Below are 23418 nucleotides of genomic sequence, written 5' to 3'. Positions count from 1 at the left end.
TCATCAAAGTACTACTTTAAAATTCTTTACTATTTGAATATTTGCTCTTTGAACCAATTACGTAGTTAAAATTTGCTATTCTTATTCATCACATCTGATTGAGTATTTTTTTTTATTCCAGGAGCTTGGATCTCAACCGTTACCAACTACCGCACCAGAAGATGGTGATAATTCAAACCAGAGACCTGAGGGCTCTAGACCACGAGCAGGTGAGATTAGTATGAAATGTTTTAATTGCTTTTTTATTTTATCATTTTTTATTATCACATAAAAATAACTTTTTTAAACTAGTCTTACTTAACACTTGAGACAAATAACTATTTTATATTAGCTGAATGATTTTATTTTTACATTTAAACTGTGTGATGCAAGACTATTCTAATATTTCTCGATGAATTTGATGAATAATTGAAAGATAAACAATTTTATTCGTGTATTAATTGTTAAGATAAACAGTGACCCTGAAATACGCATAATAAAAGAATTAAAATCCAAGAATTGATTTATTAGTAGTCACTGAAGATAGAAATAATTGTTTTATTTTCTTATCATCATTTTGATTAACATGAAAATGATGAATTGAAAATCATGCTTTTATTTTTAACTTTTAAACATTGATAACAATTTAATAATTAATTTTCTTGATAATCTAGATTATTTTAAGCTTTACGTTTACTAATAATAAAATAGAATTATCTGTTTTCTACTAGAATGAATTAGATAATTATTAATACTTATTTTTGTTTTCAATATTACTAATTGCATTTACACAGAGAATGTCAATAATCAAGTATTAAAATTAATTGAGTGATTCTTTTACATTTTTCAATCAAATCATTTTATATGGAATAAAAATAAAGAGAGATACGAAAAAAAAATAATCCTAATTGATTACTTTTATTGATAAATGTTTGAAAATTGATTTATTAATGTAATTAAATTTTTTTAGGCACATGGAGTTCACATTCGAGAGCAATCAGGCCTCGAACTACAAGCAGTGCTCCAAGTTCTGGTAGCTCTACACCATTACCACAACAAGTTGAAGTAAAAAGTGCTGGTAGAAAAGTATCAGGTATTCGGGGTACTCGATCAACTTCCAATAGCCGTAGTAATAGTGTAGAACGTCGACGAAATGATGAAACAGTTAGTCCAACAAGGAGAAATGCATTTTTTGAAGCGTTACGACCGAGAAGCAAGTCTGATGCTAGTAAACCAAGGAAACCCAGTATTATTGCTAATGTTAAAGCACAGGTATTATATTTAAAACATTTTAAAATAAATCATCTAACTTACTAACGATTAACAAAGTCTTTCTATTACTAATTTTTCATTGTTTTGATAAACATTGATTGGTCAACTTCAGTTTCAGTTGTATCGGGGCGAAAGCTCCACTGCAAGTTCATCAAGTGATGTAAATACCGAAAGAGATTCTCAACGAAGTCGAAAAGACCATCATCAAGAAAGACGAGCGTCTTCATCTGATTGCATGAGAAATCCTGTTAGTAGAGTTATGGATCTCATTAGACGTAGTAAAAGTCCTACTACTGAAGAAAGGAAGAAAAGTGTAAGTTTCATTTATTCATCATCGTCCGAACTCTATTATCAATTTCATTTAGTAGATTATCTAGTTTATCATTCCTCGTTGGCACAAAAGGTAGTTATCATTCAACTTTATTTTACCAGCTGAGTTATTTGCTGGCTTCTTTGAAAAAATTTTAGAAAAAGAATAATATTATCAATCTTTGATGTCAATATTTATAAATAATCATGAATAATTAATTGAAATAATTTTTTACAAATTAATGTTTTTTTTTTATAAAAACATTTTTACTGTTATTACTAATAGTGTAGGAAGGTCATTTGTTGGGTTAACTTGAAATTATCTGGTATATTATTAGTTAAACGATAGTCAGCTATGTGCTAAATTAACGTAGAGACAGAGGAAGTATATATATTTCAACCTTAAATCACATTAATCTTACTTGTAGCTTACAGTTGCAAATCACTTAATCATTTTTTTTTTTAAGATGTTTGATAGATGTATGGATAGAAGATATTTTATAAATTCTTTCATTTTAAAGCATACAGTTTTAGATTATCATAAATTACATGATATTTTTCATTAAATTACGTACCACTGTGCTAATTTTTTTATCTTTGTTATCATTGGAAATATTTTTTGGCATAGTTTTTATTCTTAGTTGATAGTAAAAATTACCGCATTAGAATACGTCGTACAAGTGTCAAAGTCTAAGACTTATTTGAATGTTAGAAGAAAGCCTTATACTCTAATTATTACACGAAAGTGACGTATAAGTGTATGAAATAGTGGGAGAGAATACGCGTATCATCGCGGGCCGGTACAAATGTTCTTCACTCAGTGACTTGGCGTGATTCAGTTTCATAAGCTTTACATTTACATCTTCTCACTCTTCATACTTACCTGTATGACATATTGTTGTGTGTCAATGTGATATAATGAATAGTTTGGGCAATTACTTTATTACTTCGTGTCACATGAAAAAAAAAATTCTTTAATATTATCGGCAAGTTGAATGCGAGTTAATTTTTTTATCAACGTTATTCTATGCGACCTTGTGTTATGTTTCTTCATGTGATTACATATGTGACGATCGCGTATGCAATGTGATATCACAACACTCGTAAAATCCATCAACCTAGTTTTATTTACATATTTAATTTTGAAGGCTTCCCAATTAAAAAAAAAAGACCAGCAACAACAGCTTGATGTACTTTAATTGAAATATCTATTATGTGTGTTAATGTAGAATCTATTTGATTATTTAATAGATAATTTCCATTACGAATATAAGTGTAAATTGAAACTGTAGACTTGTTAATTTTTGAACTAGAAAAGATAATTCGTTATTCAAGCTTAACTATTGATTGGTGGGGTATTTAGACTAACTGGTTATTGTTGAATCAATTTCTTCGATTAATTTATTCATTCTTTTAAAAAAAAAAAATTTTTTATGCCATAATGTGTGCTGGATAAATTATTATCTATTTTTACTTACACATATAATTTGAATCATTTTATAATTACATTTGTTTTTTCAATGTAATTTATTATAATTGGAAATAATATTTTTGGCATCAAGTAATGATACAAAAAATTAGTTAGCATGAATACATGTTTTTGATGTAATTCTGATATAATCGTACATATGTTTGTCTGTGACGAAGTTTTTTGTTATATGTCACCTCACTAAAGATCATATGTCACACGAGGTTGCCGACAATGTAGAATTTACAATGGAAATTCATTTGAAAATGTCTACTTATTTTTAAAAATATCAAAGAAAAAAAAACTGAGATCAACATCATTCAACAAATTCTACAGATTATTAATTCATGTCTATTTCTCATGCCAAAATTTATAAACAAAAAAAAGTACAGTTCATGGCAATTTACTTTTCAATTAATCAATATTTCGATTAAGTAATTAATTGATGATATAAATAACGAATATAAAAACACATGCTCAAACAATTTATAAAATAAAGGTTAACGAGTGATCATATTTGAGTAGCATGAAAAGTCCCAAGGAGCATTGAGTGATTCAAATGAATTATTTGATATCTTTTACATACTTTTGATCTACCCCTACATTCTATTATTAAATTTATACAAAAAAACAAAACTTGATTATAAAATCATTATAGATCTGCTTTACACCTGCCACATATGTCAATAAGTGTTTTTTCTCATCAATCATTTGTTTCATCACGTATTAATTTTTTTCTGATGAGTGTTATTTTATTTCTTTATATCTTGATATCTTCTCTATATCATCATTAATTATTATAAATTTATTCATACATCACGTTAACTAAATTATTCTTGTCATTACTTTCCGTACTTTTTTTATGGGTTTATCTATTTTTTAAATTAACAAATCACTTAGAATCTTCATGTGATTATGTTTAGTTAACTATAAAATCTATTAATATATGAGATCTAGTAAACAATAATGGCGTAATTATTATGTTTTAAATTAATTTCTCAGACTTTGTCTCGATTATTCTCTTATTCAAATATTGAGAAGTGGATATAAATATTTTATGAAATTAAACAGTAATAAACTTTAATGGAATGATTCATTATTTGTTGAAGTTTTATCTTTAAAACGTGACATCTTTTTTTTTAAATAAAAGTTCACATGTAACTCATAAAAATTTAGTTTTCACAAAATTTAATGTGTATTTGCCTATTTTTAAATATAAATAAGTGATAGTGAAAGTGTTAAATTTAACGATGTCTTCATATTTTCGTTGGATCAAAAGTGGAAAAAAAGACGAATACTGTGGTTCCAAGCCACGAAGTCGATCTTTAGATTCCAAGAGTTTGGAAGCTTCTGGAATACGTCTGGTTTTACAACACGTAAATTGTTTATAATCTATATATTTACTCAGCCGTTTCATTCAATTTTCTAATAAATAATACATTATGCATAGTCATGAAATATTTATTATATTTATACATAATTATATGTTATTTTCATTATGTTTCAGAGAGCACCCGCACAGAATCAGTCTCAAGGTCATAATCAACCATCAACATCAGCATCATCATCATCATCTGCATCTACTTCACAGGGTAAGTACTTTACTTCTTATGTATCATTTTCAATGCGGATTTCAAGAGCTCTTAAAAACATTTTTTTTTTTTTCATTCATCAATTTTTTCTATCTAAAAATAGAAGTAATTATCATTTCTACACTTAATCACAATGATTGAATATTAAAGAATTTTAATTTTCAATGATACATAAAAATCAGTGAAGGTTTTATTATATTTCTCATTATTTACAATTTTTAATCAAGATTAAAAGCTGAAATTGTTTATTTACATTTTTGAATTTACAATAATAATAAATAAACAGATGGTAAATAGTACATTTACCGACAGAGTATTATAAGAATTGATTTGGTAGTTACACTGACAGTCAAATGTCGCCGTGTTTTAAAAGAGCATACTCTGCTTCTGCTTTCACGAGCAATACGAGGCAAATATGTGATAACTTTGGTACCTGCGCACAAATGTGTACGCTTGGAGACCTCGTGGTGAAGTTTAGCGAAGCTACTTCGATATTACGCTAAGCACGCCCCGGTTTTCGCAGATCAAATTGGACTCGGATACTTCAAAGTGTTTTATCAGCTCCCAGTGAGCAGTTGAATATTATTATTCTCAATACTGTTTTATAAATCTCAAAAGATACGGCATACTAGTGTACAGTGTTGATTACAAACATCATTGTCACTTTTACTTTCTATTTATTTATTTTTCTACTACTGAACATGTGATTGAGTATCGTGATCGCCATTTAAGACGCTCCTACCGGTTTGGGAATTTTTCTGTGTGTTTTGTTTATTTTCTTAGTTTCATTGCATCTTAATACTATTAGGGAATGTGTTATATCAAGAGAAAGTAAACAGGAAAGAAGTTTCATTTAATAATTGATAAAATTAGTGTTGAAAACAAAAAAAGAAATCATAATAAAACGATGCGTAGTAGAATTTAATAATGGTAGCTTTTTGGCAACAGTCAGTAAGCTTAAAGTGATTTACAAATTTAATACCGACATTGGAGTCGTTAATACTTCTAATGAATATTACAAGTGTCAAATAAAGACTCCTGTGGTCATCAAACTCATGTGTAAATAAAGCCATCGAGATCAATCGACACAATTAATCTAATTAAAGGTCTCAGCAATGAAGATATACCTACATAATAGTGATAAATGATTGATGCAAAGGAAGATTTTTAAATAGTTATTTGTTTTCTGCAGTGACATACTGGCATATATCACCTCTATCAGAAGTCTTTAATATTCCCAGGCACCAGAACGTTTCATACATTTAGTGCCCCAGTTTGATGATATTTTATTAAAATGCTCTATAATAGTTTATCATTAATATAAGATTATTGAAAGTGTCTATTCATTGGAACATTGAATAACATTATATCTTGTGATTTGAGTGGGTACTAAAAGAAATGGCACTAATAATGATAAATGGAAACATTTAAATCCTGTGAAACATAAAGTCATGAAATAGTGATGTAAAGATCAAGTTTTTTTTATATTTTGGATAATTTTTATTACTTGTTGATATTTTTATAGATAATCTTTTTTACTAAGCCATTTTTAGAGGTTAGTATGAATTCTATTTAAATAAAATATTATCTTCAATCATTTGGTGATCACAGAATATTTCATTGCTGAGTTTTGATTCTAAATTATTATTCTAACTTTAAATAGATATCGAATTATTTTCTCGTAAAGTGAAGTTATAGAAAGAATAATAAATTATCTGATTTAACCCATTATAGATCATTGCACTGAAGTAAATTTAATTTAAAGTTATTTCTTCCATCTTCTTTTATAGAAAATAATGTGTTTTAGAAGAAAAAAAAAAATAGGATTTAGTAAGATTGAACAAACTAAATTATATTAAAAGAAATCTGTTAAACCAGACAAATGCTAAGAGATTAAAATACAATGAAAAAATAACGTAGTAATTTTTTAAAAAATCATAGCATCAATAACTGTAGTATTAAAAATACCACAACTCTGAAAAAATCATTTACAGTAAAGAGAACATTTATTTGCCGTCAAACATAATTCTTTTGAGGGGAAAATTTTTTTTTTTTTTTACCCTGAAAATAAATTTTTTTTTGTGGAAATTTAAAGAGCTTTCAAATTGTTTTATAAAAATTGGAGTGACTTCAAATCAGACATGCAGACAGACAGCAGATAAATATTTTGATAGAAAAATTAGAGATGATAAAAAAATTTAAAGAAAAATATTTATTTTGCTATTTAAATAGAAATAATGTAAATAAATGATTAGTCATATGAACTAGAGTCTGATTTTTAGATTCTTTTTGCCAATTGTATAGACATACTTATACCTTCTCTGGTCATCAGAACCGGTTTATCCACTTCTATATAATTTTATTCATTTGTTACATAGTCACTGCCAGGTCAAGAACATTCTACTCATTTTTATCTCTGCATTGTTTAAATCTTTTGAATGTGATGTTTTTTTTTTTTTTCATTTTCATTATCAATTTTTCACTCAGGTAACTAGCCAATAGCTATCAGAAAGATGAAATATTGGACTTTTGTTATGATTGATAATGTTATCATCAAAATGCATTAGAAATATGTGAATATTGTATTGAAAGTAGAATTATTGTTTTTGTTTAGAAAATAACTAAGCAGTTTTAATTTTTATTTTTTATATTTTTTGTTCATATATCACGCCATTCTCTTATAAATATTAATAAGTATCTATTGAAATTCATTATCAATCCAAAGTACAGTATCGATTATTAACTCGGTAATGAACAAGTCGTAAACAATAAACAATATTTACTGTGGTTATTTCAAGATATGCTGTGTAATCATCAGTCTATTTCTAATAATAACCATCATTTTCATGACAATTTATCATTGTTGTTTTTTTTGTAATTATTTTCGTTTTGTAGGGAAAAATATTTCCTTAAAAACAAATCATTAAAAAATATCCAGAAAAACAATCCAATTCTAATTTATTGCATAAATTATTTGTTGAATATTATCATCATAAATCAATAAATAAATTCACTAATCGTTCCATAAAGCATACAATATATTATTGAATAATTCAATAGAAAACTTCCATTACTATCAATGATTTGTTTGTCAATTGAAAGTAAGAGATTGATGTCCTTGCTAGCTGGATATCATCGACTTTCCAATCAATCTTTTTATTGTGCACAATTAGTCTTAAGTTCAAAACATCTTTATTAAGTCAATAGTATCCTTGAATACCTTATACGATTCTTAATATTTTATTCATTGATCATAAATTCGTGCTTTATATATACTATCAACTTTTGTCATTATGTAATGCCGAAATTTTATCATTTATTCAGTATGGAGTATGATTTTATTTATATATAACACGTGTGGTTTTTCTTATCATTTCCCAAGTTCTTTTATCTTCTGACACTCTTTTGAAAACCAAATGTCTCTTTAAAAATAATATTTTGATTCTATACAACGAAAATACTCCAATATTTTGATAAAAATTTTTAATAAGAAATAATATTTATATTTCAAATTTTTTATTATTACTGTTTATAATTTTAAATTTAATTATAAAGTACATCAAACAGAAAGTAATCATTAAAATTTCTGTCAAAGAATATTGACATTTGCCAAGATGTTTTTCCTTATTATTCAATTATCCAATCAGTGCTAGAAGTTGAAGATAATTTATTTAATTGCAAACATTAGTTAGAAAATCATGATGTTTATCAGAGCAATTTGTAAGTATTGTGTAGCTTAATTATAAAATCACTTAGTAAAATAATATTAATTATGATCAACAATGACCAGGAGATGATTTATGATCAAGTTAAAAAATAGATTAAATAATTATGACTTATAAATAATAATGAATATTGAATATACCATTTGTTATAAAAATCCTGTTCAAGTTATCAAAACTTTTTGTATTAACTTTTATTATTCTTATCCATTTATAACAGTTTCTCAGTAATCAAGTTCATATGAGACTGCTTCTCACATGAGATACTGTTCTCTGTATGTAATATGATTTGTAGAAACACTAAAGCAATGACGCTGCAACGTTAAGCAGGTCATGAATCGTTCTATTTCTATGAATAAATTATACGTTTGAATGAATTGATTTCTTCTGTTAACTTTTAGAATTAAACTTGTTTGATTATTAAATACTCTCTTATCTACAGTTTACATTAAATTGACCTTTCGTTATTAATGTATGCAAGGATGCAGGGAAATATTTGTTAAAAGTGCATTAGAGACTAATATCAATCTATAAATAATTAATTAATTAATTAAAAATCTGTAGATGGAATTGGAGTTTAATAATTTTTTTTTATAATTAATCAAGTAATAATTATTATTAGTTAAGAGATAAACTGAAAATAATCATTTTCAAATCCTATTTAAATGGAGAATCTATTGGCCGGAAGTTTCTCTGATTTATTTTATGATGTTCGGAAATGATTTTTTCTTCAAACTTACATGAAGCTTCTGAGGCTCGAGCTTTTTTTATTAACATGCCTAATCAATAATTAATATGTTTAATTAATTAGTTAGAAATTCTTTAACAAATACTCTTTTTAACGTACTTTTTATTATATGATGATAATGATTATTTTCTAAATGAGATATTTAATTCTAAGTGAGTTCATTGTGTCTGTATTAAATATTTATTTATTTATTTATGCCCACAATGATTATTATCATTTTCAGTAAAAAAACATTTATGATAAAAGTTTTAATGTCTCGTTAGTTGATATCTAAGTGAATATTACTCATTATTGAGTCTACAGTAAATTTTTATCTCTTTCTTTTTAGCAATAAGCAATATTGTTGCTTAGCATCAGCAAGTTCATATCTTATCAGTTGTTTTGTTGTAAGAGAATTATGTAAGTTAGCAATTTAATATGTTAAAAAAATCAGTAGTTGAATAGGCCTGTAATGTGTACTTGAGATGTTTTATGTCATGAAAAGTCATCTGTAATTAATGAATATTATGAGTTTTAGAGATTTAGAAATTTGATGTAAAACATTTCCAGTCATAATAAACATTTTTTTTCAAAAAATTTTATAAATGAACTTAATCATAAAACATAGAGAATAACAAGAAAAAAATTGGCAAATAGACATTTGGATGTCGTAAAAAGTATTTACAAAATAAGGTCTTGCACACACCAACAAGCTTCCTATTAATCTTTTCTTGATAATTTAAGCTTTTAATACTTGTTTCTAAGTTTAAAAGTTTCCTTACAACTCCAGCCATTTATAGAAGCTTTAATCACAACCTTGGGAAATTAAAAACAATGTTACAATTAAAAATTTGATACAATTTTGAGAAAAATTATTTCTTAATCTTCTGGATCTTTTCTTAAACCCATTTAAAATCTTGAGTATTTAGATGCAGGAAAAAAACAAAATTACAAGAGAATCCGAGTGTATAGAAATAGGTCAATGAATTTAAAACGCCTTGAAAATAGCAGAATATGGATGGGAAAGTTTGTTGTATATTGAATAAAGGAAAAAAAATTTTTTTTGTCAATGACACAATCTACCACAAAAACATTGATTAATGCAACCTAGTTTTCTAACACAGATTCAAGCTCGAAAATTTTATCTCTAGGCTGACCTAAATTCGCGAGTTCAATACCCCCTAATTTACCAGAATACCTTCATAGTTTCTGATATTTCCTGAGATTTGTCTCACATTGTTCCAGAAAAGAACACTTACTCTGAAATTTGACCTTCACATCATTGCATTGGATAGCCAAGCAAAGTAAGAACACATCCTCTCTAAAGATTGGTGTCATTTTCTTCTTTTTATCCGAATTTTACACTCCTTGTGGCATGATGTTGACCTAAATAACTTACTGAAATCTGGTCGTGTTTATCGAACCCAGTAATGAAATTTTTTCAAAAGTGTCAGCAATATATTCAAATTTTTATTAAGTTCAGAATTATTATCACCTTTTTTTTTACTTTCTAATTTATTTCAAAGTGTTTATGCAAAGAATTACGTCTGTTTTGCAAGAAAATATACAAATCCTTAAAAAAAAATAGTGTGATTGTAGTAGTTTGTTCTAAATATTATTATAGAATTTCTCAGAACTTGGAGGAATTCTTGAATAGATACTATGCATAATTATCAAGTTGGAAATAACAAAATCATGTGATGCAGAAAATATTTTATACAATTGTGACATCTGTCAGATAAATTTTCAACTTTCCAATTTTATTATCTATTGTATAAAACTATTTTAGCAGAATTGGCTACGATGTGTGGGTATCTACAAATTGGCAACGACACATTATATTTTCAAATTGCAGATTAAACATTTGACCTTTCCTTAAATATCTTACGTTCGTGTCTAATATGCTTAGCTACCGTGTTGTTTACTCATAAAAATTTTATTTGCACACCATATCTAATAAAATGAACTTTTTATTTGAAATAATAAATTAATGAAAGCATAAAATATAAAAAAAAACTTTTCTAGTTATTTCTTTGTATTTATCTTTATTTAATACGTTCATCCAGCGTTGCAATATTCACTCGAGTATTTTTTGTGCATTGCATTATTTTTTATTTCTTTTTATTCGATATTATTTTATTATAAAATATTTGCCTTTTATACTAGAGTGCCAATGACGTAGTTTAGCTATAAAAGAAATTTATGTTTTAACTTCCCAGTGGGAAATTATTGTTGCGGATTTGCGATTTCAATTTTGTGAATCCCAAACTTTTGAAAAATCTCCACGTTTCAACGTCTCCAAAGTCCAATACAACAATTTTTAAGTGGACGTCTGTGTGTACGTATGTTCTTATGTGGGTTCGGAATGTTTTTTTGTCTCGATTATCTCGAGAGCAAAAAATGATATCAACGTGAGACTAATTGCATTCGACAGATAATTACGCAACTTAGAATTGATTAGGTTTTCAGAAAAATTAGTCCAACCATTTTTTATGTAGCATCAAAAAAGTAAAAAACAAATGATAAACTAGCTAAGTTTTATCATTCTTTTCACTGGAAAGTTTGTCGTGTGGACCTTTTAGGTCACACTCAGACTATTGCATAGCACTGATATGTAATTATTGAGTTACAAAAAATAGACGAGTTTTTATTTATCTTCCTGATTAGAGTATTAATTTGATGTGGAGACAGTAAATTATCATCAACTCTATTAGTGGTTTATTAGGATGAGAATTTCGATCAATAAACTCACTGTTGTATTAGTTAATTCGTCTACTAGAAATATCGAACACAATTACTTCAATATTTATTAATTTACTATTTTTATATCTAATAAATTTAATCAAAATAATTTTATCTTTCACTTACAATATAATTAATAATTTGATAATAAAATAAACTATCAATAATAACAATGAATTTTTGTATTAATTATTCGAATAAACTAATTAAATATTTTGTTATTGTTTCATCTTCGATAGGATTTAATTTGAAAATTTAATAATCATACAATTCAGCAATGAAATATTCAAAGGTCAATAGAAACTTTGATACACAGAAAATTTAATCAAAAACTTTTATTTCAGATTTATTAATTGAAGTACTTGATAAGACAAAGTTTTGCATCCAATCATATAAAAAAATAAGAAAAAGAAGAGAAAGATCTAAAGATGCACGGGCTAACTCATTTGTTGTCACACCACAACTCAAGTTCTAGTTCAAGTAATGAATCGAAGGACAGCCAAGAGAAGTGTTCTTCAAGTAATGATTCTAAAAGATATTGTCATCAAGATAATACAAAAGCCCTCCAAGAATTGCTAAGCCAGCATAAATCTAATATGGAGGGCAAGATGTACTCAAATGATCGGCAATCACGTGGATCAGTAAGTTCGGCCTATTCGTGTGGCTCTTCCTCATATGGATCCAGTCACGGTTCGTCTTCCTCTAACTACGGATCCGGAAATCCTCTTCATCAATCGAATAACCATTCAGTCTATCATACAGTACATTCAGGTTATTCGCATAATAATCCACTGCATCACTTATTTCATCATTCATCATCACATCGACATCATCACAATATTAGCCATTCAATTAGCAGTGGTGCTGGATCACCTAATTCGCTAAGTCCTACTGGAGAATCTGAAAAACATCGTCATCATCATCACCATCATCATCACAGTATTCAAGAAATGATCAGGCATTTTGGTCGAAGGCTTGGTCATATTCGACGTCAAAGTGAATGCCAAGAAACTCCAAAGAAAAAAGAAGAAGATTTTCGAAATAGAAGTCAGAGTTTAGATGGTGCTATGAAAAATTCTCTTTACTCACCTCGCATCATTGATGATTGTGAGACTACTTACAGAATTTATGAAAGCATACTTAGAGAAGGTAAATTCACATTTAAATATCACAATGATGATATATTTAAATATTATTATGGCTTCTATTAAATGAGATGATTAATTAAAATTAATTTCAATAATTGTAGATTAATTAATTGAAATAATTCTACGTTATTAAAACGTTTGATTCAGTTATCCATAATACTAATCTACTTTGATGAAAAAGGAAATATTGATTATTAATAAACTTTATTGGCTACAATAATTGCCAATTTTTATAGAAAACGATTATAGTCAAGAAAGAAAAATTCATTGGTTACAAGTGATGGAATTTTTCATTTTTATTGATAAAAATAATGTATTATATAATTCCTGGTTTTGAAATGGAATTAATTGGTATTTAAATTACTTACTCATTTGAAAAAATTGAACTCATAAAATATTTTCAATTCAATTTACTAGCTGAATGAACAAGGTTAATGATGAAAAAAATATTTATAAAATAAATATCAAATATTGTCTGATTCAGTTCAGTCTCAATGAATATGTAATTTGATTGTTTATCTAACATGATAAAACAAAAAAAAAAGTTTGTTCATAATGAGATTAATAAACAAAAGCCATGAAATATTTTATCAAGAAACTTATCATTTTTTACGTCAGTACTTATGGGGTGAATATTATTCAAAGTTAAAAGTTAAAGCGTCTTAAGCCCATGAAATTTCACGACATACTTTTACATAATCAGACCAAATCCTACATCTTCACTCTTACTTGTTTGAATAAAGATCCCATTATAGGGAGCTTATTTTGATAAAAGCTGAATTTAGAAATATCTGCTTTAAAAGATGTTTATCACTAAACAATTTATTCCTTTATTTATTGCCAGAAAGAAAGTAGGTAGATCGAATTTTCGACGTCAAAATAGATACATTATAATGTCAAACCTGCTGCATTGAATAGCGAGACTGCATTATACTTACATTAAAGATCGACATATTCTGCAGTCTTTAGTAGTTCATGTTGGCAAGTGTCTCTTGTTGATTGCTGACAGTTAAACAGTTGGTATTTTTTATCTAACTTTTCTTTTATAAAATAAAAACAGAAAAATATTAAACAAAGTTTTATAATAATTATCAATAATTAATTGTTTTTTAATCAACATATTTTCACTTTGTTTTTCAACGACTATTTGATTCTTTCTTTGACTATTTAATGTTGCTATAAATATCATACTGATGAATGTCAATTTAAATATAGTTCAGAAAGTATTGAAACCATTAAACTTGGCAAACAAAATTGACTTTTGGAAAACATATTCCAATCACGAGAAATATGATATATACGTGTAATAAGCTAATGAATGTCTTATATATTGCGTTTTTATTTCAAGGTCATGGATTTTATTATTAAAATCCAGTTCAATTTTTATAGCTTCTTTATATTACATTCAGATATTAAAAATTTTTCATTTACATGTAAATTTTATACGTGCTTATTCTATTAAGAAACCGGATATATTTTGTTGAAGAATGAAAATTGAATTATAAAAAATTTATCAACAATTTTCTCATAAATTTTTTTTAACTTTATTTACTTTTAACTGGAAGATTTAAGTTTTTTTTTTTTTAAATAAAAAGTAGTTCTAGGACATCTCTAAAACCTAGCCCAATTTTAAATCGATAATTGTCACGACAGTTGTAGAAAAATAAGTATCTAAAGTTACATAAATCTCTTGAAGCTTTCTCATTATTTTTGACTTTATTCTTTGCATTTATTTATTAGCATTATTGAATTTTATAGTACTCGAGACCAATTTTATCTTAAGTAAATATGTCATTCACAAAAAAAAAAATCTAAAAAAATAATGTCAATAATTTGATAAATGGCTTTAGTTTAAATTTTAACTATTTTCTATGAAACATATTTATTTTGAATCTACATACAAGAATAGTTACAGATATAATAACTTTTGAAAAGAAGAAATTTTCAATTAAACAATCTTCCTTACATCAACGATGAAATGACTTGTGTCTATATCATTCTACGTCTAAGATTCCAAGATTGTGTGAAATATAATAGAATTAGGTTAATTGTAGATATTTATAGAATGTAACTTGAGATGAGGTTCATTAAACGTAAAATGTAGTCTACGTGCTATTCAGCTGGTACACTAAGTAAACTACGACATATTCATTAACAACTAAATTATATATTTTCTCTCATTGTTATAATAGTCTAATTTACTTTAAAATCAATAGAAAAGCTCACTTTGTAAACAGAACTTTCATTTATTTAGTATCTTTCGTATGCTCAAATGAATGTGAAATAGAAGCTTTGCAATTATATCTAAAATATTCTTATCTGAAATTAATGATTAAATGATAATAGAGGCATTGTAGTTTGGTTTGAAATGAAATAATAATTATCATTTTCACATGAGATATTTGAATTGATGAATTAAATATGTTGCTGCTTTTCAATTTATCTTATCCAAGTTATTCAATTTAATTATAATCATAATACAATTTTTACTTAATTTTTTTTTTCTCTCTCTCAAATAAGTTGAATATCAATTACTTCTAAGAAAAATAGATCAATTAGAAGCACTTCATTTTCAATGTCTATTCGAATGAAAATTATTTACATACCTAAACAAACATATCATAGCAAAGGAAATGAATATTCTGCAGAGAAAAAATGGCAAAGTTAAAATGATAAAACTGAAGCTGACTTAGGTTTCATATTAAATAATTCAACTACTTATCTTCTAGAACCAGATTTTATTCTGTAGAAATAAAATTTCTGTTTTACTTTTATTCTACTAATGTTTCTGATGTCATTTACCATAGATTGCATTACAGTTCAAAGATCTTTTTACTATGAGTCATCAACTTTTTTTTTTTTATCAATAAACCAAATCTTACAATTATAGTTCAAGGGGAGCTCTTATGTCGAAATAGCTTGTGGAAAATTTTTTATCAATAGCAATAAGCTTATCACTAGATATATTTGCATAGAACATTTTTTTTTCACATTCATATGAAAACTTATAGATATCCTCAATTATAATAAAGTATCATTGAAAAATATAATTATTAAAAACATAAATTGTTTTCGTCGATAAGTAACATAAATGAAAAATAACTGCGTATTAAAAAAATAAAAAAACTCCAGCTATTTGTTTATTATAATTAATGTAATAAACAAATGTACGTCAAAAGTTTTTGCGTATTAAAAAAAGCCTTGAAAAATAACAAAAAACATAGAGTTAAAAAAGAAGATAACAATTAAAAGAACATTTGTTAGCTCTTGAAATCCTTCTTATTATTTTTAACACACGTTAATTGTAATTAGGCTTTGTAACGTATTATTAAACGTACTCGTTCATGTTTCTAATATTTCTTTGACATTTTAAGGTGCTTTGAGAAGGAGTTCTCTTGATTCTGGACGAGGAAAGCTATTGTATGGAGCTCCTCGTAAACCTTTATCATTAGACCCAGCCCACACTGCAATACTCTTCAGAAATGCTCGAGGGGTGAGTTTGAATTTATTTCTATCTGTCTAATTAATCTAAAAGTTAATTTCTTTATTATCCAAAGAAAGAAACAAATCCAAGTAGATTATCACTTTTGGTATTGTATTATTGGTAAACATATATAGCTTCAAGTTGTTTACAAGACTATTATTGTATCTGTATACCAGAGCTAAGTGAGGACGACGTGACATAGTACTCGTACTGCAATCCCGTATGTTGACTCATTGATTTCCACAGCTTTTAATTTTCTTTAAACATTTTGCAGCAATGGCTCATTGTAGCTAGAATTTTCTTCGTATTTTTATCCCATTGATGCTTTCTTCTTCTACTAATTAAATCGTTGTCGAGCACTTTTCCTACTTCTTGTAATTTCCTTGTTCTTTTTTTCATTCGTTCTTAATTTCATTCTTTTGTTCAGTTTCAGGTTATTTTAAAGTTGAAATGATGAAAATAATAAAAAACTTTTTTATTCAACGTCTTCAATTCTGGACAAGAATAAATACAAAAATTAACAAAATTCCAAAACAGTTTTGGAGTTAATTTTAATTTTTTATTAAATTTTGATAAAATAATAATCTTCAGTCAATAATATAGTTTATCTCTGTAGTTGTGTTGATAATTTTTTTAACAGCTGGTAGTGTAGAAATCTGTTAATATTCTTAGCAACCTTTTTTACCTACATTTTTTAAATTCATGTTCAATAGTAATTATTTGTTATCAATATTAATTACATTTTTGATATTTAATTCGTCAACACATTTTTTTTCTCTGCCAGAATTTATTTCATAATCTTTTTATGTCAGACTTACAATATTATTGTGAAGAAAATATTACTTAAAATTTTTTACAAAAAGCAACGCAGTTTTTCGTGGTTCAATTATTTATTTTAAGGAGATTACAGTAAGCCAAGTATTACAACATTTAAAGGAAGAAATTGTTTAAATTATTCTAAAACTTGAAAGTACTTACAACTGTAATAATTTAAAGAGCTTTATCATTTCATTTACCGTTATTTTATTCTGATCATCTTGATCGATTTTCTTCAACTTCATTAACTTAACCTTCATTTGTGCCTTTAATCCTGAAGGTATTTAATAAGGAAAGGTTCTAAATGTACACGACCTGGTCATTGCATTTCCATAGGAAAATCGATTGCGTCATGCGCAAAACTAAAATTCTATTTGAAGGTCACAATTTATTTTATTAACATCTTCTTGAATAATATTTTTATGACTGAGCAATAAAATTCATCTTGATATGCACATAATAAAGAAATATTGCAATCTTCTACGATCAGTAAATTTAAACGTCTGTAATTCTACTTTTAGATATTTTATTTATTTAAAGTAGAACTTTTTACTTCAAACATTCTCTATAAATCGAAGTTAATAATCAACAACATCAGAGACTTGAACACATCGATGCTATTTAGTTTGAAATTTTTATCGTGGAAAGGGCTGATGTTGTTAATTGAATGTTCTATTAAAAGCAAGTGGAAATACAAGTTTTATATTCAATTAACTATCATTAACTTTCGAAGTCTAATATTCTTTTAAGTCCATTAAATGAAATAATTACAGAAAATGTTTAATTGAAAATTTAAAAAAATTACAAATTTAGATGTTGTAAACTTAATTCACTTACGTTGTTTCAATGTAAATATTGACTTTTCAGTATTAATAAAAAATTAACTACCTATAAAGGCTCATTAAAGGAAAGCATGATTCATAAATTATTTTTAAGGGTAGGGATATAATTCTAATGTTGTCTATCATTAATTGTTAATAAAGATACGTCATAGGCATTGTTGAAACTTTAATATCCAAATGAGAGAATTGTATTTGATATATTTTAAAGTAAAAAAATATTCAATTTCAATTCTTATTCAACTTTTTATCTAGGAAAGTTGACAATGAAATAAAAATAAATTTCTTAGAGGAGACAAATATTTAATTGGAAATTTCAGAGTTTCGCCATTGAGAAAGTTTCTTTTTTATTCGAAAATAGTTTGTTCTTGAAGTTGTTGAGGAATGATCAGATTGGTTTGGTACATACAAACATTCCTATTACGTAACCTAAAATATTTACGATCTGGTGATAAATGAAATTTTAAGCAAACTTTACTGTTTGAATACCTTGAAATATAATTTTTAAAAAATCAACTCAAATAATTATATCTACACAGTAGATAATTATTAAACTTAATTATATAATAAATTCTTATCATGATCTACTTTTATTCAGATCTAATTAATTATAATTCAACTGATATTTAATGCTTAAGAAAATCAATTGACTTAATATGTATGTTTAACTTGATCATCATTATTAATTATAATGAAGCTTTTCTTTGAATATTTATAATTTATTCCACATGTATACAGCATCTTTTATCAACCGTTTTATCATTAACGTAATAGTAGTTGAATGACTTTCAGAGATATAAATTGTTGTTGATCATTGACATTGTCTTCATCACAATAATGATCAATTTATTGTATTACTAATGAATAGTATAGAGTATAAACATTAATAAATTTAAAAAACTTAATTCTCTTTAAGGATTAACAGAGAATATGCGAATTAATAAAAGTACGCAGTTAATTTTGACACCGTCTGGAAAGTTATGAGTTTATTTTCTCCTGTCACTCTTTTCCATACAGCTTCAATGTTCTATATCTTGGATACTACATTTCTGAGTTCGAATATTACGTTTAAAATAATCTAATCTTAATAGATGTTTGGAATCTGCAATTGCTGACAGTTGAATTTTTTTTATTATTTCTTCATTTATTTCCATATTCCTATTGATTTTTTATAAATGACTGAGCTCTAAGACTATCTCTGAATGTTTATAATTCAAAATATAAAAAATAGATTGTTTATCTAAAAAAGGACAATTGTGTTTTTTGAAAACTACTTTTTCTCAATTTATTCTTCTAGATTCTTTCTTTTCTTCTGAACACTTTTTTAAAGAAGAAAACAGCACAAAATCTCGCTTATTAAATTTATTTGTTGATTTAATTTGTACGTTCTAAGTTATTTTCTTAAATAAAAAAATGCTTGAAATCTTGAATTGAAATGTTATCTGGATATTCTGTTAAATTTGTAAAAAGAATACTTTCATTGATATGAGAATGGATAAATGTATCTAATTTGTGAATAAATAGAACAAATTCAATAAAACCTTTCATAAAAATTATAGTTATAATATGGACAAGTCTTTCTTAGTCAGCTTGTCTTCTTCATTGTCATTTAAACAGTATTATTTTGATTGTTCTTGATGCTATTCCTTCCAGACATTACTTCTGCGCTTCGAACTTGGCGCTTGCTTCTTGAACACAGCTTGTTCTACTGTTGAGTACCATCCCGTCATTCAGTACTTCGCGAGCGATCTGTCGAGTTAGGGTTACACTTTGACACCTACATTCTATAAGTGATTAATCCATGCAATCAAGTGATTTTATAGATAATTAAGTTTTCCATCTCATTATAATTGCGAAATTATTTACAATTTTACTATTCAATCTAAAAAATTATTTAAATTATCATCAGTTATGTTCAATAAAACTAATAATTATTAACTTTAATTTCGTATTAATGAATTATTATTAAACAATTGAACTTATAAATCTCAAAATCACGGGTAATCTTATTTTTTTTTTTTTGCATCAGTGAGAAATATGAGTTTTAAAATGGAATATATTTATTGTAAGTAATAGATGCAACTTCATAATAAAGCACATAATTGTATAAAAAGTTGCATCAGATGATATTCTTGAGAAGAACAAAGAGTTTATTCATAAATTCTTTATTATCTTTTGTCATCAATTTTTTATTCTTCTATATCTTCATTCATCATTTAAACTCAACTCTTCTCTAAGTCTTGTCATTTAATGACCTCATATCATCCTCTAAATTCCTCCAGTAAATAATTTCTCATTCTGCATAATCATCAAAAAGCTCCAAAAGAAGTATTTTAGATATTTTATTTATATTTATTATTAAATATTTTTACTTTAATTTCATCAAACCGTTTTGAATTAATCTTCATATTATTTATTATCACATTGAACTGCAGATTTTAATCATGACTTACTCTCATAAAAATAACTATTCCATTGATAGCTGTGACAGATTAATCAAACAGACTGAAACAGTACGCAATCTTCATAATGAAATAAACAACATCACCTTTGGTTTATGTTGTCTACACTTTTCATAACATAAGAATTTCATTCGATATTTCTATTCTTTGTTATTTGTATCTTTATCTTCATGAACATTGTTAATTATTATTTTCAAAGTAATTGTAATATAATATTATCTAATTGCTTCAACTCGTCATTATCAATTCTTGGCACAAACTTAGTGCAATTCTTTATATTACAACATGTAGTTATTTTCTCATTTTATCTTTCAATATTCTAAACTGTTTAGTATTCAAATTCCATAAAAAATACGCGTATGCATTTTTATTTCATGATAGTCAACAGTGAAGCAAGTGTGTAAACAGATAAATTACCATTAAATTGACAAGTTTAAAAAAGTCTTTATTTTAGTTAAAAAAAAAAAAATTTTAAAGCTACGAGTAAAATTTATAGAATTAAAAAGTAATTGAAAGCGATAGACATAAATAGTCTGATTTCAATAAAAAATAATTGGATAATTATTTTTATTTTAAAATAAATCTATATAAACAGTTACGAAAGTAAATTTCTTATATTGTTTGTATAATATAATATAAAAATAAGAAAAGGTTGTAAAAATTATTCATGAGTGATACAAAGTATTTAAAGAGCGAGTTTTTTTTATCGATTATGTAATATAAATGGGTTATTTATTGAAATTGATAAAAAAAAATTGATTTCAACTTCTCCAAGATGTTTATACATAATATTTTTTCAGACATCATTTAAATGTTAAAATGATAATGTTATTTTTTTAAATTATCCTAATAACATATTTACATTTTATTTTTCTTATTTAAACATTTTACACGTTATCAACGTAATCTATAATATATTTTTGTTTACACAGCATAGTTGAAACCAAGTAATGGATAAAACTAGCTTTTGTCCTAATACATCTATAACTACGTAATACATTTGATTATTATTAATAAATACTAAAGGAAAATGATGTAAAATTATTAACAAGTGTTCAACTTAATAACATAATTTTTAATTGTGATAACAGGAATAATAACGAAGAATATTTTTTAGAAAAATCTGTCGTCATTTTGACATTGAAATAAAGAGGGTTGACGAGATATGTCTATTTTTTAATTACCATTAAATAAATGACTGCTACACTTGTGAAATTAAAGTGCATAAAAAAGCCAAATGAAGATGTGCTTTATAAGTTACTTATTAATTTCCATGTTCAATTATTTTTTGGTGAAAATATAAGTAAATAAATAAATTGTTAAATAAAACTCTATGAAATAAATTTGACATTTGGTCTATAATTATTGACGAGAGAGTGTTTCACAGAATGAAAAGAAAATTAATGAACTAGAAGAAACATTGATTGAAAGTTATCAGTGATTAGTTGTGATTCTAATAACAAGGGTAGTAGTGAAGGTTATTCTCTGTACTCCATTAAACTTGAACTCTTTAAGAGTTTATTTAAATCATAAAAAAAACGTATTTCAAAACTTCCTACAAATTAGACTTCTTAAATCAAGCAATGCTTTTTAAAAGACAAACCAGTGAATCTACTGGTGGAACTGGTAGTGCTGTCAACATTACTAAGCAATCATCTATTGCTGCAGTTCAACAATCACCAACTTCTAGTCCAACTTCATCTAATTTATTCATCCAGTGGTATACTAAGATTACGTCAAATGTCAAGAAACGACAGCCTTTCAGTCCTAAAACGTTGCTCAAAAAAGCTCTGGTATTTTTTTGCCTATTTTAGTGATATTAATATCATTTGTTTTTATTTCAAATGTAATTTTAAATGAACTCATGAACCATTAGTTTTAACTTTAAAATTCTTTGTTTTATCGATCAATAATCAAACCAAAAGTGAAAAGCATGTTTGATATTATTAATTAATTTATTTTCTTCAATATATATTTTAAGATAGATATATTTTTATAATAAAATAAATTAACTCTATTTATTTATGATTATAGCTACCAGTTGCAGATCCTTTCATACAAAAAGTCTCTCTTTCTGACCTTGGTAAGTATTTGAATTCCTACATATTCTCATCAGTCAAGGTATTCAATTAATTAACAATGTCACACAGTTTTAAATTATATATTTTTTTAATCAAAACAATGATTTCTCAATATGAACAAAGAAAAGTCATTTGTGTTTCTAACAAAATAGCTGAGTTATCCATTTATAGAAACGAAAAAGCTTTTTTTCAAACCCCAAATGAGATTCTTTTTGCATAGAGAGATCATAAATTGTTCCTAATAATGCACATGAGGGTAATAGTAAGTAAATTATGATAAAAAATTTGCATAAAACGTCATCGAACTTTCAATATGATGATCAGGTCAGTAACTGCGTCACAGTAACGATCGATAGCTTTACCCATGACCCTGACCTAAATACGTGAAGCTTATGAAAAAGTTTTTCTTATGAACTGCGTAATATTTTTTGGGAGATATTTTTGTTGTAGTATATAATGAAATCTCTTGTATGTTTTCTCATTCAATATTCGATAACAATTGAGGGTTCGTGCCCTGCACAATATGTCTAGAGTTAACATATACTTGCACATGTGCGTATTTTGAATTATTCAGACACTTGAGATGAGTCATCAATAAAACATGAAAAATAAATAATATATCTCCATTAAGTTGAATAAATGATTGTTTTTAATTTTAATTGAAGATTAAAAAGATTAGAGTATAGTTTTAGATATTTACAAGAAATAAATGATAAATAAAATGTATTTTCTCCTTTCTCAATTGATGAGTTTTATCTAAGAATGAAAAGCAATTAT

At 26.0% G+C, this 23418-nt stretch overlaps 1 protein-coding gene across 5 annotated transcripts in view; it reads left to right on the top strand.

The window, feature by feature from the left end:
• SNF4Agamma (SNF4/AMP-activated protein kinase gamma subunit) overlaps window positions 1-23418 on the top strand; it is a 47313-nt gene that overhangs the window by 15079 nt on the left and 8816 nt on the right. For 4 of the 5 annotated variants that reach the window (XM_035089124.1, XM_035089119.1, XM_035089106.1 and 1 more), the window contains 6 exons: window positions 122-209; window positions 950-1251; window positions 1364-1564; window positions 4536-4620; window positions 16334-16452; window positions 22595-22643. In XM_035089124.1, coding sequence (XP_034945015.1) covers window positions 122-209; window positions 950-1251; window positions 1364-1564; window positions 4536-4620; window positions 16334-16452; window positions 22595-22643 — 844 coding nt within the window. The remainder of the gene's footprint in view (window positions 1-121; window positions 210-949; window positions 1252-1363; window positions 1565-4535; window positions 4621-16333; window positions 16453-22594; window positions 22644-23418) is intronic. The other variant, XM_035089128.1, reaches the window with a different exon arrangement.

This window comes from Chelonus insularis, unplaced genomic scaffold, assembly GCF_013357705.1.
Source record: "Chelonus insularis isolate UGA/USDA-ARS -01 unplaced genomic scaffold, ASM1335770v1 contig_130_pilon, whole genome shotgun sequence".
NCBI lineage: Eukaryota > Metazoa > Arthropoda > Insecta > Hymenoptera > Braconidae > Chelonus > Chelonus insularis.
The sequence above is the reverse complement of the archived record's forward strand: the minus strand, read 5'-3'. Positions and strand labels throughout refer to the sequence as shown.